This window comes from Hemitrygon akajei, chromosome 22, assembly GCF_048418815.1.
Source record: "Hemitrygon akajei chromosome 22, sHemAka1.3, whole genome shotgun sequence".
NCBI classification, from domain to species: domain Eukaryota; kingdom Metazoa; phylum Chordata; class Chondrichthyes; order Myliobatiformes; family Dasyatidae; genus Hemitrygon; species Hemitrygon akajei.
In genome coordinates, this window is record NC_133145.1 from 42035100 (window position 1) to 42054053 (window position 18954).

Here is an 18954-nt window from a genome sequence, read left to right on the forward strand (position 1 = left end):
AAAGAGAGTTTTTAAAAATTACTTCAGTTTGCAAATAAAAGTAGTTTTAAAAAAAGTAGTTATCTCAAACACAGACATGACTACACACACAAAGTGCTGGGGAAATCAGCAAGACACACAGTATCTAAGGAGGAGAATAAACAATCAACATTTCACCAGCCTGAGCTGTCGACCATTTATTCCTTTCCATAGATGCTGCCTGACTTGCTGCATTCCTCCAGCATTTTGTGTATGCTGTAATTATCACAAACATTACTAATGCAGCAACAAATTACCGTACTAGAGAGGATAAATGGTCCATTTTAACTCATTACAACTTTAACCTGGCAAGACAAGGGTTAAAATGCACATAGCATAATTTAACTCCCAAATCTCAAGGGCATGTTCAGCAAGATACTTGAAAAAGGGTGACTGCAAGTACAAGTTAGAGACTTGGGAACCAAAGGAAAACTTGCTAGTAAGAAAATTAGAATAGAGTTGATATTGGTTGGGTGAAGAGTGGGAGAGACAAAGACACTTTCATTTAAGAAATTAGTTCTGGGACTTACTCCTACTTCCTGCTATTCTATAGTTAAAAAGATCATAATTTTTATTGATGCAATACCTTTCTATCAGTTTAAGACCTGCTGTTTTCATAAGTGGAGCAGAATCAAGCACAGTGCCCCTTCAAGCATGTTTTGCTGTTCAATAAAGTCACAGTTTACATGATTTTTCACTTCAGGTCTACTCCTTTCCCCAACCCCCTTCTCCCGACTCCCTCATAATTCAAAATCTATTTCAGCCTTGAGCACACACAAGCTGGAGGTGGAGAAGACCAAAGAATCGCACCTCTTATTTTAGAGTCCCCCACCAAAGGAAACACTATCACAATCATATGGGATGGCAGTAGAAAAACCTCCCCAGCCAGGTTCATTAAAATTCCAGCTGCATGAAGTTCTTATTTACACCCAGTGGCCACTTTATTAGGTAACTGCTGTACCAAATAAAGTGGCCACTAAGCACATGCTCATGGTCTTCTGCAGCTGTAACCCATCCATTTCTGATAATGTAATGGAGGTACTGTCTTATTCCCTTCTACGTCTAAAGGATTTCTTGGTGCATTATTGTTCTCTTTTAAGGTTAAAAGATTGTTAGCTGTTCTGCTGAAATGGCAAAATTTATTTAGTCATGTATGTGAAGTATATTGGCAGACTACATTGTTCCCTTTTTGTTTAAGATTGTTCTTGCTTTATAATTAACCTGTGGTCAAAACTGTCGGAACAGGCTTTGCACCTAGATCCACATGTGAGGCTAAAATATGGGCAAATATGAATGCTTTGCTGTGCTGATTGCTTAAGGGGAAGTAACTCAAAAGCTGTTGTAACTGTTAGAAGTTCTGCAAGATACCTGTATAAAAGGGCTGGTATCTGTATGTAAGGTAGAGATCCTAGGAGAGAGGCCTGGTCAGCAACAGGGTGATTCTTGCCTATTGTAGATCTCGGATCTCTCGCTGGTTGAAGTTGCAATAAAGAAGAAATGGTTGATTGAAATTATATGGTGTCTGACGACTTAATTCCACACTTCAGGTTCAACTTGTTGTGCATTTAGAGATGCTTTCTGCATACCACTGTTGTAACATGTGTTTATTTCAGTTACTGCGACCTTCCTACCAACTTGAACCAGTCTGACCATTCCCCTCTGACTGAGAGGTAATGTTGCAGCTATATAGGACCCTGGTCAGACTACACTTGGAGTACTGTGCTCAGTTCTGGTCACCTCACTACAGGAAGGATGTGTAAGCCATAGAAAAGGTGCAGAGGAGATTTACAAGGATGTTGCCTGGATTAGGGAGCATGCCTTAGATAGAGGTGTACAAGATAATGAGAGGCATTGATCGTGTGGATAGTCAGAGGCTTTTTCCCCAGGGCTGAAATGGTTGCCACAAGAGGACACAGGTTTAAGGTGCTGGGGAGTAGGTACAGAGGAGATGTCAGGGGTAAGTTTGTTTGTTGTCTTTTTTTTACAGAGAGTGGAGAGTGAGTGGAATGAGCTGCCGGCAACAGTGGTGGAGGCAGATACGATAGGGTCTTTTAAGAGACTTTTAGATAGGTACATGGAGCTTAGTAAAATAGAGGGCTATAGGTAAGCCTAGTAATTTCTACGGTAGGGACATGTTCGGCACAACTTTGTGGGCCAAAGAGCCTGTATTGTGCTGTAGGTTTTCTATGTTTCTATGTAAATAAATAATTTAAAGCTTGGTAGGGTGCCACTTCTCATGTGCAGATTAGTGAAAAAAAATTACATTGTAAATTAAAATTCAGTAATAAATTGGCTCAAGGAGGTCATACCTGGATTTTTTAATAATGAACATAATTTCCAAATAAAAACAGAATTACATATCTGATTATTTTGAAAGCTGATTAATGGTTTTAACAGTACACAAAATGTATGTTCTCAAAATATGTGCATTACTAAAAATCCAAATCAATGCAAGTATAGAAATGATTTTCTGTCAAACTAAAAATTGAATCCTGTCAAATCTTAACAATACTTAAACTGATAGTGACATTATGTCAACATGTTCCAATCACATTTTACACATTTCAAAGAGTACATGGAACATACTTGTATTACACCAAATCGTTTTGTTTCAGTTAAGAGTAACAATTTGACAAGTACAAATAAAAACATAGTCAAGTTAATTGAAAAACAAACTCTTCTGCATAAAACACATACAATACCTACATTTAGTAGATTCATCAACAACTTGTGTAAGCTGATGAATGTAGGAAAGAGGCATATAACACTAGGCCTGTACCAAAACTTTTAAAAACAGTTTATGCTACATTTGAAAAGCACTATATTTTAGAATGTCAAAGGCTTAGAGAAGGTACATAGAAGATTTATTAAATATTTATGAAAAGGGATATGACTGTCCCACAAATTCAACTGTAAATTTGACTGGCTAATTTTGATATTAGACAAGAAAATGAAAAAGTTTATTGGGTGAGCTGTTTATGGATCAAGACAAGCCTGGCAAGTGCAAAGCTATTTTTGTTTGAAGATATGATAAAGAGAATAACGGCAGAGCAGTACATATTACCTATATGGACTTTAGCAAGGCCTTTGACAACATGTCACATGGAAGGTTCAATCACATGGGATCCAGGGTGTGCCAGTATTGGAGTATAAAAGTTGCATTATTTGCTGTGTAACCAAAACTATGTAGTCAGCTTTGAAACTTGCTATTTGCTATGCATGTATCCAATTCAGTAGGAGAATGAAAACTTAAGAATGAAGAAGACAATGGTGTGTTAATGAGAGGTAGCTAAGAGATGTAGATTATGTAGTCTGAGTTTGCTATTTGCTATGCATGTATCCAATTGAATGTAAAAGACAATGGTGTGTTAATGAGAGGTAGCTAAGAGATGTAGATTAGAACATGATTAAGTCAATGGGTAGAAACAATAGTGGCAGATGTACTTGTGATACGCAACTGTAGACCGATTGGATATGCTAATGCAACTAAACCAGGAGATTGCTATAAAAAATGCTATGTCCAAGGATCGGTGGGCAATCAGCGACTAGCTCAATGACTGTCTCAGCTTTGATTTGCAAATTAAAGTTTAACCCTTCTTGAGGGATCTTCTGCGTCTCCTGGTCATTTGTGGGGCACGAGAAACCACAACACCAGTTAATTGGATAGAAAATTGGTTTTGTGGTAGAAGTCACAGGGTGTTAGTCACTCTTCAGATTGGAGGCCTGTGATTTACATGAGAATGTATGTAGCATGAAAAGTAAAGATGACAGCAAAATTGGTGGTGGCCAGTGAAGAAAGTTGTTGAAGATTACAACAGGATTTAGGTCAATTGGGAAAAGGGGCAATGGAAATGCAGGTGGAATTGAACTCTGACATTTTCAAAGTGATGCATTTTTGGAAAGTTAAAGACAGACAGAATATTCACAGCAAATGACAGGACCCCAGAGAGACAGAGATGGACCAAGTTAATTTAAGGGCAGGGTGAAAGCTAGAAGCAAAGTTGATAAAATAGATGAGCTCAGCATGAGTGCATGAAGCAGCACCAATGCAGTTGAAAATACAGTGGAGGAAGAATTGGGGAATATAACTGGGGAAGACTTCGAACATAGACTGCTCTACATAGCCGATGAGAGGCAGGCATAGCTTGTGCCCGTGCACCCATGCTGAGCCAGTCAAATTTATCAACTTTGCCTCTAACTTCCACCCTGCCTTTAAATTCACTTGGCTCATCTCTGACACCTCCCTCCACTTTCTTGATCTCTCTGTCTCCATCTCTGGAGACAAACTGCCAATTAACATCTTTTATAAACTGACTGATTCCACAGTTATCTCAACTACACCTCTCCCCACCCTGTCTCCTGCAAAAATGCTATTTCCTTTTCTCAGTTTCTTTGCCTCCACTGCATCTGTTCCCAGGATGCGACTTTCCATTCCAGGACAACAGAGGTGTCCTCTTGCTTTAAAGGAGGGGGGTTTCCCTTCCTCTACTATTGATGCTGCCCTCACCCACATCTCCTCCATTTCCCGTACATCTGCGCTCTATTGCAATAGCAATAGAGAACCTCTTATCCTTCCTTACCACCCCTTTAGCCCCCGCATCCAACACATTATTCTCTGCAATTAGCCACCTCCAAAGGGATCCTACCACTCTCCCTCTGCTTTCTGCAGGGATCGCTCCCTTTCTCTATCCATTTGACCCTCCCCACTAATCTCCCTCCAGGCACTTATCCCTGTAAGCAGCCTAAGTGCTCCACCTGCCTGTATACCTCCTTCCTCACACCCATTCATGTAGTCCTTCCAGGTGAGGCTACACTTCACCTGCGAGTCTGCCGGGATCGTCAACTGGATCCAGTGCTCCCAATGCAGCCTCTTCTATATGGGTGAGACCCATTGAAAAGTGGTCGAGCACCTTCGCACCATCTGCCACAAATGGGACTTCCTGGTGGCCAAACATTTCAATTCCCATTCCGGCATGTCGATCCACAGCTTCCTCTTATGCCAAGCTGAGGTCACCAACAGGGTGGAGGAGCAACACCTTATATTCTGTCTGGATACCCTCCAACCTATTGGCAAACACATCGATTTCTCCTTCCAGTGAACAAATTTTCTCCCCACCCTCCTTCCTCTATTCTCCACTCCAACCTTTCACCACTTCTCACCTGCCTATTATTTCCCCCTGGGTCCCCTCTTCCTCTCCTTTCTCTTACAGTCCAGTCTTCTCTCCTGATTGTTTCTTCTCCAGTCCTTGAACTTTCCCACCCACCTGGCTTCACCTATCACTTTCCAGCTAACCTCTTCCCCCCTTTTTTTAGCATCTTCGCCCTTCCATCTCAGTTTGGAAGAAGGGTCTCAGCCTGAAATGTTGACAGTTTACTCTTTTCCATTGATGCTGCCTGACCTGCTGAGTTCCTCCAGCATTTTGTGTGTTGCTTTGGATTTCCAACATCTGCAGACTTTCTCATATTATTGAACTTTTAATGATGTTCCTTTCCTGGAACCTACCATTTTGACCACCCTCATTATTTTAGTCAAACTCCTTCCTTACAAAATGGCATCACTAATTATTATTGTTAGGTCATGGTTTAGTTTAAGAATCCTGGAAAAAATGCAAGCTGATGATTTCACAGTAACAGGATTCCATATAAACCGAAAAGGAAGGAGTTCATTAAATGTAATGAGTGAAAGTTGCAAATTGCTGACTGTTTAAAACAAACTTTTCCAAAGAAGTCAACAGATTTAAGATATATGCACATCTTGTATGAAGGGCAGAGAAGGCTCACATGAGCCAAATGATCTACTTCTGCTTTTATTTCTTCCTCTGCTCTTTTGCGATCTTCAAATCTCCTGATGACTAGAAATGTCAATAACCACTCCTGATTCCAAAGTCTGTTTGAAGTCCATTAAGAGTCACACTAAGACATTTTAGAGATACCAAGATCGTATAATATTCTATGAATCCCAAGTAGAAAAGACATATTTACACAGACAGCAAAAAATCTACAGCATAGCAAACCGACACTGAGCTTGCAGTGCAATCCACAGAAAGATTACATATCTTTCAGATCATCAAAATTGAACACAAAAATACTCCAGAACCTATGGTAGATAACAGAACTAAATTGACTGGGTATAATGAGCAAGTATGTCACCCAATTTCCCTCAGGATCAATAAAGTATGTCTGTCTGTCTGTCTGAGTAGTAGTAAAGGCACAGAAACAGTTAAGACACAGAAGCAGTTAATTCACAAAAAGGTGGGGCAAGGAGATGCTGGGAGCAAATAATATAGAAATTTTTAAACTTCTTAGTAGTGTCAGCCACTTGTCCTGCAGTTTCTAAGCCAACTACAAGAACAGCTATTCTAATTCTTAATTTCCACAAACTTGTGGATTCGAACATACAAAGTCATCATCATAGTATTCTTCAAAGACTTTCTGTCCTCAGTGCCCGTTTAGAGAACCAAGTTTCAAATTCCAATTTTTGATAATGACACCAAAGTTCCCTCTAATCATTCCAGGAGTTATCTTAAATCTATATCACTTCACAGTTCAGGAAAATAGGTTCTTAAATTTGACCATTGCCACTAAATTTTCCATCAGTAACTTTGGTTATAAGTAAGATCACATTGACCATGACAATACTTTTTCATTTAACTTCCCTAACCTTTGCAACACATGTACAGTCCACTGTAAATCTCCAGTCTCTCCAGTGAGTCCTGTAGTCATGATCAGAAGTTACTTCAGAGTAGACCAAGTTTGTTTTGAACAGTATTAGCATGATACAAGAGGTCAAAATTGTAATTTCAGAAGTTTACACCCACAAATTATGATTTTATTAATTTTGTATTTTTTAAATCTCAGCCTATATTTTTCTACATCATTCATTTCGTGTTCAAGTGCCTGTCACTCCACATCTTTTAGTCTTGCGGAAGTCGGGCTCACGAGAAGAAATACAGTGGGGCCTATCCATAGATAGATTGCTTTGGGACACTTGGAGCACCAGATAGAGGGGTTTAAAGTTACAGTAACACATTAACATTATAATAGCAATTGATTTCTGCAGAAACAACAACTCACAGCACTGGAGTCCTATATTTCACGTGGGCTGTCAGCTTCGACACCACCTGCCAGATAGCATGAGACGCCAATGCCAATACATGGATGAGAAAAATATTTTACCTGCAACGTCTGATCTTTGTTTCGTCGCTTTATAAGGATGTTTCTGTAGATAAGTGCTTTAGTTTGTTGCCATATTGTTGTATCTCTTCTCGGCGATTTTCCCATTGTTATTTATCCGGGAAAAAATGAAGTAAAACGTTCCCGCACTGTTTGGGAGGTTAATTCCTAGAAAGCAGCCCCTGGAATTATGAGGGGCCAATGCAATAATTTTAAAGGGGGTGGGGGAAAGACTCTGTCGGGGTGTTTAAAAAGCTGACACAAGATCTTCAGTCACATCAACATCTGCGGTCTTTGAAGGGACCCTTCAATGGCATTGACAACCCAGCTAAATCAAACCAGATCGAAGGAAATTAATCAGATCTAAATGCCGCATCGTGCTCGGATCCACTACGTTTCACCCCGAAGAGCCTCCTCACATCCGCGAAGAGGTGTTTACAGCTTCGTGTGAGGTCGGACGGGCCGCGGGGAATTGGGACGGTGAGGGTGCCGCTTGTGGTCACTCGCGTTGCCGGCCCCAGCGAGGTGGGCGAAGGCAAGAAGCCGCCCCTGTCAGCCGGCTGTTTCACGAGGCCCGGCGAACTTGCCTCCTCCGTCTAACCACAGCTATAGAGGCAAATACGCGCCTCCACAGGGTCCCTCGGCCACCAGCGCTTCCTCATATCCCGCCCCCCTCACTCGCAGCTGCGACGCTAATGCGTCAAGCGCCGCCGCCGCCGCTCCCCGTCGCCAACGCCGCCACCTAGCGGCTCCAGCAGGCAAGCGGAAATGCGACACCTTCGATCTTCCAGCCCTGAAGACTGTAATATGGTCCAGGCAGTAGCATGGTGATGTTGGGATGAATGAAACTTGGCGACTAGTTTTTTTCCCCCTTTAATAAAGGGAAAAACTACTTGGTTACTTGGATCTTTGATTTAGCCCCTATATTCAGAAGATTGTTCTGATAGAAACCACATTTCTCTTACAGTCAGGTAATTTTTTACCCAAAGTATACCAAGAATATATATACTTAAAAATAGTCAAACTATTGACTATTTGAGTCAATAGTCAATACTTTTAAATCTACAGGACTGATGAGTCGCTGTGTTGTTTCTCCTTCTCCCTTCAACTATGGTAGCCAGAAGTAAGTAGGGGTGCTGTGTTTAAGAAAATCAGTATTGAGCACATCTTTCAATATTTACCTCTGTCTGCCTGATAATCTCTTTCTACAACAGTTTGAAATAGAGAGCTTGTTTTGGGAGTCTGGCATCAGACATGTGAATAATGTGGCCTGCCCAACATGGATGACTGAATGGAACCAGGGCTTCAATGCTGGGGATGAGAGAGATAACTGAAATGAATTTGAACACCAATAGACAATAGGTGCAGGAGTAGGCCATTCGGCCCTTTGAGCCAGCGCCGCCATTCAATGTGATCATGGCTGATCGTCCACAATCAGTACCCTGTTCCTGCCTTCTCCCCATATCCCTTGACTCTGCTATCTTTAAGAGCTCTATCTCTTATCTAATTTGTTTCTCCTTCCAGTGAATTTGGATTAATTTGCAGAGATGGCATTACTGGCACCTTTCCAGAGCATGTAATGTCTACTATAGATAATAATGATCTCAGGGGAGGAGGGAAGGGATCACTACTGCTTGAAAGACCCGAGTTTTGTGGCTGATCTGATGTCTTGATCTTCAAATAGCCTTTTCCCTTAATTGACAAAGAGTATACATATTACTTGATTGCAAGTGCAAGAATATATAACCTCCTGGGAAATTAACAAGAAATATAAAATCCATTGTGATCAGGAAATGAGAGACACGATCATTGGTTTTCTCCTTAGTGAGATGACAGAAATATTAATCAAAATGTTTGAAACATTAACATTAATGACATTTAAATGTGCAGGGGAAGACAGAAATGAGCAAAACTGAGGCTTCCTTAAGATGATATTAACCGTTGCTTTTAAGCTAGATAGGATCAAAAAGGGCCACTTCTAAAGATTTGAAAAAAAAATTATAAGTACAATAGAAATCAAAGACTGCTTTCTGGGGATTAAATGTCCTTCATGTATCTTGAATAATTATTTCTGTAAATTTATTAAGACTGAATTACTTCACCTCTATACTCTCTAAATGGTTATTTATTAGACTAATTTATCTAATAAATTTAGATCAATTAATTTATCTAATAAGCATGCCTTATGAGAATAGGTTGAGTGAACTCAGCCTTTTCTCCTTGGAGCGGCAGAGGATGAGAGGTGACCTGAGAGGCATTGATCATGTAGATAGTCAGAGGCTTTTCCCCAGGGCTGAAATGGTTAGCACAAGAGGGCACAGTTTTAAGGTGCTTGGAAGTAGGTACAGAGGAGATGTCAGGGGCAAGATTTTATGTAGAGATTGGTGAGTGCATGGAACGGGTGGCTGAGTGGTGGAGGCAGATACGATAAGGTCTTTTAAGAGACTCCTGGATAGATACATGAAGCTTAGAAAAATAGAAGGCTATGGGTAACCCTAGGTAACTTCTAAGGTAAGTACATATTTGGCACAGCATTGTGGGCCAAAGGGCCTGTATTGTGCTGTAGGTTTTCTATGTTTCTGTATGTTTCAATGTTTAATTTGCAGGGATGTATGTTGTGGCAAAAGACTTTCAATGACTTGGTGAAGGTGAAATGTTTAAGGGGAATAGGAAGGGGATCTTCTTCAGTCAGTTGGCGGTGAGAGTGGAAAAAGCTGCCAGCGGAAGTGGTGCTTGTGTGTTCAATTTCAACATTTAAGAGAAATTTGGATAGATACATGGATGGGGGTGGGCATATGGAGGTCTATGGTCTGGGTGCAGATCAATGGGATGAGTCAGATTAATAGTTTGGCATGAACTAGATGGACCGAAGGGCCTGTTTCTGTGCTGTGGTGCTCTATGACTTCAGGGTTGCTGAACTGAAACAATTGTCATCCCTTCTGGCGAAATGGGATTAAAAGATGCTTTTAGTAATTTTACACAAGTGTATAATTTACATTTATTTTTCTTGTGAATATGGTACACCTGATGCTATGTACCTGTAATGCTGGTGATAGTAAGTTTTTCATTGCACCCCTGCAAACGTGTACTTGTGTGTATGAAAATAAACTTGACTTTGACTTTAATATGACCACGTTAATTAAAGAAAGCTGTACACAGTGAAATAAATAGTTTTTCATCAGACTTGTTTTTTCTCGTGAACTATGTAGTTTAATAGCTTTCTCCATAAATCCTTCAATACTGAACTTTTAAATTGATTGTTTATTTACCCTGGGTGGGAAAAAGTAACCAACATCAATTTGAAGTGCAGTAAAAAGCTCCCTCTGTATTGTCGTGTTAAATCTCTGTAAATATTTATATCTATGAATTTTTCAAGCTGAAGTTAAATAAGAGGAAGTTAATAAGTTTGTTGTATGTATAACTAGGTAATAAATAACAGCAAATGCAAACATCTAGAAGAAGCAGCACGTGCAAGCATCTTTTGATTATTTTGAGTGCTTTATTTTCTTGAATAGTAAATATAGGTAGATGCTTGTTAAATAGATATCTGTAAAGTACCTGTATTGAGAAAGTGTTTGCATGGCATTTTCTACAAAGATTATCATGTGCTACTAAAACATTATTACAGTAGGCACACAAGGGGGTAGTCATCAAAGTCAGGTGGGTAAAACCACCATAGTGACAAATTTGGTAAAACAGTTAAAATATTCACGATAATCCTACATCCAAGTCGAAAATGTTAATACATGAGACCACAGTGGCTTTCATTCCAAGAACCTTTCTAACAAAGAATTTGCTTCCGTTAGCATTGTAACCATATAGAACAAATAACTTTTGACTGGATTGTTTCAAACAACAGCCTTGGGTAACCTTGTGTATTATACTGAAATGTTTCCTAATGGACTAGTAAATGGAAATTGGCAAAGCACCAGAAATGTATTATCGTTTTTGTAAGATCTTTTTCAGTGACAAGATATGTTCAGCATAATAATTTTTCTGATAGATTATCTTGTAGAATTTTGGCTCCCATTGCTCAATGGGGAACATGTGAAAGCATATCAAGTACATACGTCCAGGTTATTCAAGAATTTGTCAATGATCCAATTTAAAACATATCAAATAATAAACTGCTCCATCATTCACAAGAAGTATCCGTTATTGGATACACATGATACATGAAAAGGTATCATGTATCATTTGGCTTGGGCAAAATAGAGATAATCAGTGCTCTGGAAGAGGAAATGCTACAGAATGCCTAACCTGTCATACTATTTATAATACTAAGGAGCAATAGGAATATTTTGATGGAGAATGTATTATTGACATTGTAATGACATAGATTGTCTCTTTTGAATGCAGAATGCCTTTAGGAAGTCAAAAATTTATTACCTTTCAAAATGTTTCTTATTTTTGTGTTCTTGACACAATGGTCAGACCAACTGACCACAGGCCTCAAAAAGGACAATATAATTATTCTTTTAAAAAACTGTTGTATTCATTCCAGCTGCTCCTCTGATCTGGATATTACAGAACAATGTGGATCTCACTTGTTTGAGATTCAGACGTCAACAGCAGGCAACAAAATCCTACATCCAACCATGCTTTTTTGACATAAAAGACAATATACTTGTTGTTCAGTTGACATTTTCTGTGAAATGAATCCTTCTATCAATTAGCTAGTGATACCCTGCAAAATGACCAGTTAGGACAAGGTTCAAAATTGCTACAAGATCTCAGCTGTCTCAGTGTGCTTTTGCTGGTTAAAGTCCTTTCAAATCACATAAGTTACTTTACTAAGGCAAATTACTCTTCTTACTGCAAACATGAATAGTAATCTCAGTAGAAATTTACATAAATGGCACAATTAAGTCTTTACATTCAAGTATAATATCTCCATCTGGGCCTAGTTTATTTTAAATCTGAAAGATAGAAACCTATACATTAGAATTTATGGGAGATACATTTTAAAAAATTACATTTTCAAGATGGAATAGTTGTGCGACTCTCCCTTATGTTTTTATTTAATATTTAGTCAAATTTCAACTGCTTTGTTTGAATTGCTTCATGTAAAATAAGAGAACTTAAGCGCAGGTATCCAGGAGCTCAGAAAAATCAACAGTCCAGCTCCTTCCGTGAATTCTACAGCAGGGTGCAATTTTACATACACCATATGGTAGAATTTTAATAAAAGACTTTCACTGAACATGATTGGGTGCTTAGTGTCTGTAAGGACGTTTATGAAAATACTTCAAGGACCTCTTTGTGTACGATGCAAGGAGTTACTAAATATGAGCAATAGTGTCTAATCTACAATGTACATTGCTTTTATTCAGGCTGTTTTTGCTTCTTACATGCACCTTGTGATGCCACCTGCAAAAAAAATCACTCACATCGGTGTGGGCCCTCATGTAGCTGCAAATGGAGTGTCTGCCATTCACAGTGAAGAATCCACCATTATCACGTCTTGATCTAAACCCATACCTCCGTGACAAATTATAACACTCCTCTTACTGAGAACGTGATTCTTATGGTTTCCCAATTTCTCCCCCAATGTCTTGTGCTCTCCCAGAGTGTTGGGCTTGTTATTCTCTCTGCAATAGTAAAGTCAATGGTAAAAAGGCTCTTGAACTCATTAAACATGCTAGTTGCAAATGACACCTTGGGCATCGTTGACAATAGAATTTTGTAGTTCTATACACTAATAAAGACATGCAGCAACCAATTATTATTTCTTTACCCTTAATTATGAATTCCATAGATTGTGAAATGGAGCCCATTGTTTGTACTTCTTTACCTGAATTAGATGGGTGAACTGCTATCTAATGTGGTGATCAAACAGGAACCAAAAATGGCACAGGCTGACTTTCTGCACTTGTCTAGACTTTTGCAACTGACTAAAACTGAGCAATATTGCCAATAAGTTTCATGATTTAGTGACCAAGGTGATCACATTGTCCCAGCTAATTAAAGATTTATAATAACTGCAGGAAGTAAATAATTAAACTGCTCAACAGGTATGCCAATATCTTCAGAATCACATAATGATTTGAAATGAATTGCTACATACCTGATCCAAAATGTGCCTAAAGGATAAATACTCATTTATCATCAGTCAACACCTAATGTGTCCGATGCACAAGTGACATGTACATGCTGCTGAGGAAAACAATTAATTTGCTTATGATTTTTATACAAAATACAGTTAATATTCTTGAACCTATTTGTTATCTGTCTGAGTCCTTTACCAAAATGTAGTGAGAATTAGGTATGCCACTGGGTTTTCGTTTTAAAAGAAAACATTCATGAACAGTATTCAAAGACAATGTTCTAAAAAAAGAAATATTTAGTTCACTCTGTGCTTTAAGTTTTAAGTCTATGCATATCTTGACCAGATTATAAACAACTATATTACCACAGAATAAAGAAGCGTTTGCATCATGATTTCTTAGAATAAAAGCATAATCCAAAACTGGGGACAAAGTAGTAATAACATCCAGAGAGAACTGTTTAAGTCGAATAGCTGTAAGCGTTTGGCACCATGCCTCCTTTTAAACTACGTAAAGGACAAACATTGCAAAGCCTGGAATCCATAACTTATTTTGAATAAAAGCAAAACACAGAACAATCACTTTTCTCAAAATACATTTATAACAAAAACAATTCTATTTACTGATTTAGATTAACATGATATGATAATGGTAAAAAAAAACCTCAGGTCTCTGCAACATTAGCAAAGTTTTGCACTGTTTTTGTTTCCTTTTTGGTATTGTCTATCTTATCCATTCATCTATCCACCAAAGATTTTTTCATTTCCTTTCCATTCTTTCACCATGAAAGTGCAATCTTCATCTAAGTTTTCAAATCTTATCTTTCACTCCATCAGTTTTTCTTAGATCTGACGTCATTCTTTCCATTTGTCACTGTATAATTAAAATGTGGCTGAGGGTTACGTTTAACCTGCTTCTTGAAGTTTCCAGGTTGATGGAACACAGAGGTTGAGCTAGCCACATCTGGTGCTGTGTTATTTGGACCTGCAATTTAAAAAAAATGAACATTTGTTTTTGTTTAATTAAGAATAGGTTTCCCTCTAATGTATGTTTTATTGACTGAGTACCTCTTTAAGGTTGCAAACGATCACCTCAGCCAAGAATATTCAAATATGCAAATATTATCTAAAGAACAGGGAAACCAAAGGAGCACATGATCACAACCACCACCAAAGACCTGCCATCGCTATGAGTTGAAGCCCATGAGCACTTGGACCTGTTGGATGTGTACATCACCATGCTTCTGGCTGGCAGCAGGTCAGACTCTATCAGGAAGTGTTTTATTACTCTTATCTATAAGCAGCAGGTGGGAGAGGAGGACATCAAGAACTAGAAACCCATCTCCCTGTAGAAAGTGGATTACGAATTCTTGTCCAAAGTCATTGTCATCTGCCTAATGGCTGCTCTGGGGCCTATAATCCACTCAGCCAAACTTAGTAGGAAAACCCTTGACATTCTTGAGCTATGTGTGCACTCTATTGCTAAATGCAGGACAGAGGAGTGGATACTGACTGGTCAGCTTGGACCAAGAGAAGGCCAAGTATGTAGCGCACATGTCCATGATCAATGGTGCTTCCCAAAAGGGGCTTCGGGCAAAAAATCAGGAATTGGATTCAGTTGCTCTATGCAAGCATTCATAGTTCTGAAACAGATAGCTTTCTCATTCAGTTTGGATTAAGAGAAAGATTACCCACTTTCCCTTATCTTGTTTGTGCACTGCACAATCCATTTGCTAAATCCATTAGGAATGAAACTGGGATAATGCCAGGCAATGGAGCACTCAGATCAAAGTATTCATACACATAGACAGCATCACTATCTTCTGTTCAGATCTATAGTCAATTTGCTCATTATTCTTCATCTGCAACTAGCTTGAGTTAACCAGAGTCAATGCAGGAAGAGCGAGACCATGCTCTTCAGTAATTGCTGATAATTAGGCTGGAAGCCTAAAGGCACACACTCAGCGATTCAGGAACAGTTTCTTCCCCTCTGCCATCCGATTCCTAAATGGACATTGAAGCTTTGGACGCTACCTCAATTTTTTTTTAATATACAGTATTTCTGTTTTTGCACATTTAAAAAAAATCTAATCAATATACATAATTGATTTACTTGTTTATTTATTATTATGTTTTATTTTATTTATTACTTTTTCTCTCTCTGCTAGATTATGTATTGCATTGAACTGCTGCTGCTAAGTAAACAAAGTGCATGTCACATGCCGGTGATAATAAACCTGATTCTGATACTGATCATCTTTAACCTCTCACTTCGGCAGTCTTTGGTACCCACCTGCTTCAAGCAGGCTTCAGTTGTACCGGTGTCTAAGAAGAACGTGGTGACCTGCCTCACTGGCTATAGTCTAGTAGCATTTACATCCACTGTGATGAAGTACTTTGAGAGGTTGGTAGTGAGATGCATCAACTTCTGCCTGAGGAGCAACTCCAACTTGCCTACTTTTACAACAGATAAACAGTGGGTACCATTCCACTGGCTCTTCACTCAGCCCTAGAATATCTGAACAGTGAAGATCAGGTTGCTCTTCATTGACTACAAGTCAGCATTCAAAACAATCATCCTATCAAAAGTAATCAATAAGCTCCAAGCCTCAATTCCTCCTTGTGCAACTGGGTCCTTGATTTCTACAATTCCAGTCAGTTCGTATTGGCAACAACATCTCCTTCACAATCACCATCAGAACAAGTGCACCACAAGGCTGTGTGCTTAGCCCCTGCTCTACTCACTTTATACTTATGACTGTGAGGCTAGGTACAGCTCCAATGCCATATTGAAGTTTGCTAATGACACCGTAATTGTTGGCCGAATGAAAGTCGATGATGAATCAGCATACAAGAATAAGACTGAAAATCCGGCTGAATGGTGCAGCAATAACAACTTCTCACTCAATGTCAGCAAGGCCAGGGAACTGACTTCAAGAGGATACTGTATGTCCATGAACCAGTCTTTATCAGGGAATCAGTGTTGGAGAGGATCAGCAACTTTAAATTCCTTGGTGTTACCATTTCAAAGGACCTGTATGGGGCACAACAGCCCCTTTTCTTTCTTAGAAATTTGTGAACATTTGGCATGTCATCTGAAACTTTGACAAACTTCTTTAGATGTGTGGTGGAGAGTATATTGAGCAGCTGCATCATGGCCTGGTACGGAAGCACCAATGCCCTTGAATGAAAAAGCCTGGAAAAAGTAGTCGATACAGCCCAGTCCATCAGGGGTAAAGCTCTTCCCAACAATGAGTGCATCTACATGGAGCGTTGTTGCAGGAAAACCGCATCCATCATCAAGGATCCCAACCATTCATACCATGCTCTCTTCTCACTGCTGCCATCAGGAAGAAGGTACTGGAGCCTCAGAATCCACATCACCAGGTTCAGGAACAGTTATTACTCCTCAAACATGAGGCTCTTGAACCAGAGGGGTTTATATCAATCAACTTCACCCACCCCAACACTGAGCTGTTTCCACAATCCATGGACTCCCTTTCAACGACGTGTCATCTCATGTTTTCAATATTTATTGTTTATTTATTATTATTATTATTTTGTTGTTCTTTTTCCTTTTTATATTTGCATATTTTGTTTCCTTGTGCACATTGGTCGTTCTTCTGTCTTGTTGTGTGCAGTCTTTCATTGATTCTGTACTGTTTCTCTGTATTTACTGTGAATGCTCGATTTACTTTGAACTTTGAAATTCATGGCATTGCTATCAGAAATAAATATGACCTAATTGATTCTTTAGAGATGTGGATGCAGGATGACTGAAGTTGGGAACTATAAATAACAGGATATTCTACATTTCGGAAGGTCAGGTGAAAAGACAAGGAGGTGGGTCATATTGTCAATAAAGGATGACATTAGTGGTTGGAAAAGATTTTTGTGCAGCAGAGGGCAGTAAACTTTAGTTGTTTGCAGGTCTCTGAATAGTACTTGTAATGTAGAACATAATATAAACTAAGAAACTAGAGATGAATGTACCATGGCTACTGGTGTAATTATAGTGGATTTTAAATATCGTTTAGACAAATCCATCTGGTGCTAATCACCTAGAGGATGGATTTCTAGTTCAGAATATTTAAGAACCAATTTGAGAATAGGCTACTTTAGAACATACTATACAATGATAAAAGGTGAATTATTAATATAGCAAAATGGCCATTAGGAAAGCGTGATCTTGATGTGATAGAATTTGAAATTAATGTAGTCTAATCTGAATTTTTCAATGTAACTGAAGGAATGAGAGATAGGTTGGCTGGGAAACTGCATTGAAGGTATGGCAAGAGACATAGCTGACTAGCTTTTAAACAATACAGTATATTATTCTAGATTCAACATTGTTTGATGTAATTTCTAGTACATAATTGTAAAGAAGAATGGAAAATTGTTACTCCCACTCTGATGATGCAGCACAAAAATCACAATAAGATAAAGAGCATAACAACTTAAAAATAAACACACACACACACACACACACACACACACACACACACACACACACACACACACACACACACACACACACACACACACACACACACACACACCCATGACTGTATCACCGCCCACAGTTCTAATCTGCTAATTAAATTTGCCAACGACACTACATTGATTGGCCTAATCTCAAACAATAACAAGGTAGCCTACAGGGAAGAAGTGATCTTTCTGACACATTGGTGTCAAGAAAACAACCTCTCCCTCAATGTCACAAAAACAAAGGAGCTGGTTGTGGATTACAGGAGGAATGGAGACAGGCTATCCTCTATTGACATCAATGGATCTGGGGTTGAGAGGGTGAACAGTTTTAAATTCCTCAGCATCTACATCACCGAGGACCTCAGGTGGTCTGTACACAACAGTGCCTCTTTTACTTCAAACGGTTGAGGAAGTTTGGTATGGGCCTCCATATCCTTTCTACAGGGGCACAATTGAGAGCATCCTGACTGGCTGCATCACTGTCTGGAATGGGAACTGTACCTCCCTTAATCACAGGATTCTACAGAGAGTGGTGTAGACAGCCAGTGCATCTGTAGTTGTGAACTTCCCATGATTCAGGACATTTACAAAGACAGGTGTGAGAAACGGACCCGGAGGATCACTGGAGACCCGAATCACCCCAACCATGGTCTATTCCAACTGCTACCATCCGAGAAACAGTACCGCAGCATAAAAGCCAGGACCAATAGGCTCTGGGACAGCTTCTTTCACTAGGCCATCAGACTAATTAACTCATGCTGATTTGAATATATTCTATGTTACAATGACTGTTCTAAATTATTATAAATTACTATGACTGCACATTGCACATTTAGATGGAGACGTAACGTAAAGATTTTTACTCCTCATGTATGTGAAGGATGTAAGAAATAAAGTCAATTCAATTCAATACATAGATTGAATGTGAACTATGTCCATAAACTGATGCTAGGCACAGGAGTGTCTGTATACAAGGTGACTCTTACATGCTGCCTCACTGCATGGTATATAAACTGCACTGTGGTGGCAGAAGGCTCTAATTAATGATAAAGTGGTGTGGGTGGTTATAGAGAGTTTGATCAACCTTACTGCTTGGGGAAAGTAACTGTTTTTGGTCTAGAGGTCCTTGCGTGGATGCTACATAGCCTCCACTCTGACGGGTGTGGGACAAGCAGTCCACGAGTCCTCGTGTTGTTACTGGCCCTTTTCCAGCACCCTTCTGTATACGT

At 39.3% G+C, this 18954-nt stretch overlaps 2 protein-coding genes across 2 annotated transcripts in view; both read right to left on the reverse strand.

Annotated features, from left to right (window-relative positions):
• The window catches only part of abca5 (ATP-binding cassette, sub-family A (ABC1), member 5), a 102743-nt gene extending 94856 nt beyond the window's left edge, over nt 1–7887 (reverse strand). Inside the window, exon 1 of the mRNA XM_073026103.1 lies at nt 7195–7887. Within this exon, the coding sequence (XP_072882204.1) occupies nt 7195–7299 (105 nt within the window). The 5' untranslated portion in view covers nt 7300–7887. The remainder of the gene's footprint in view (nt 1–7194) is intronic.
• Nucleotides 7888–10670: 2783 nt separating this feature from the next.
• kif19 (kinesin family member 19) overlaps nt 10671–18954 on the reverse strand; it is a 204280-nt gene continuing 195996 nt past the window's right edge. The window contains exon 21 of the mRNA XM_073026104.1: nt 10671–14222. Within this exon, the coding sequence (XP_072882205.1) occupies nt 14071–14222 (152 nt within the window). The 3' untranslated portion in view covers nt 10671–14070. The remainder of the gene's footprint in view (nt 14223–18954) is intronic.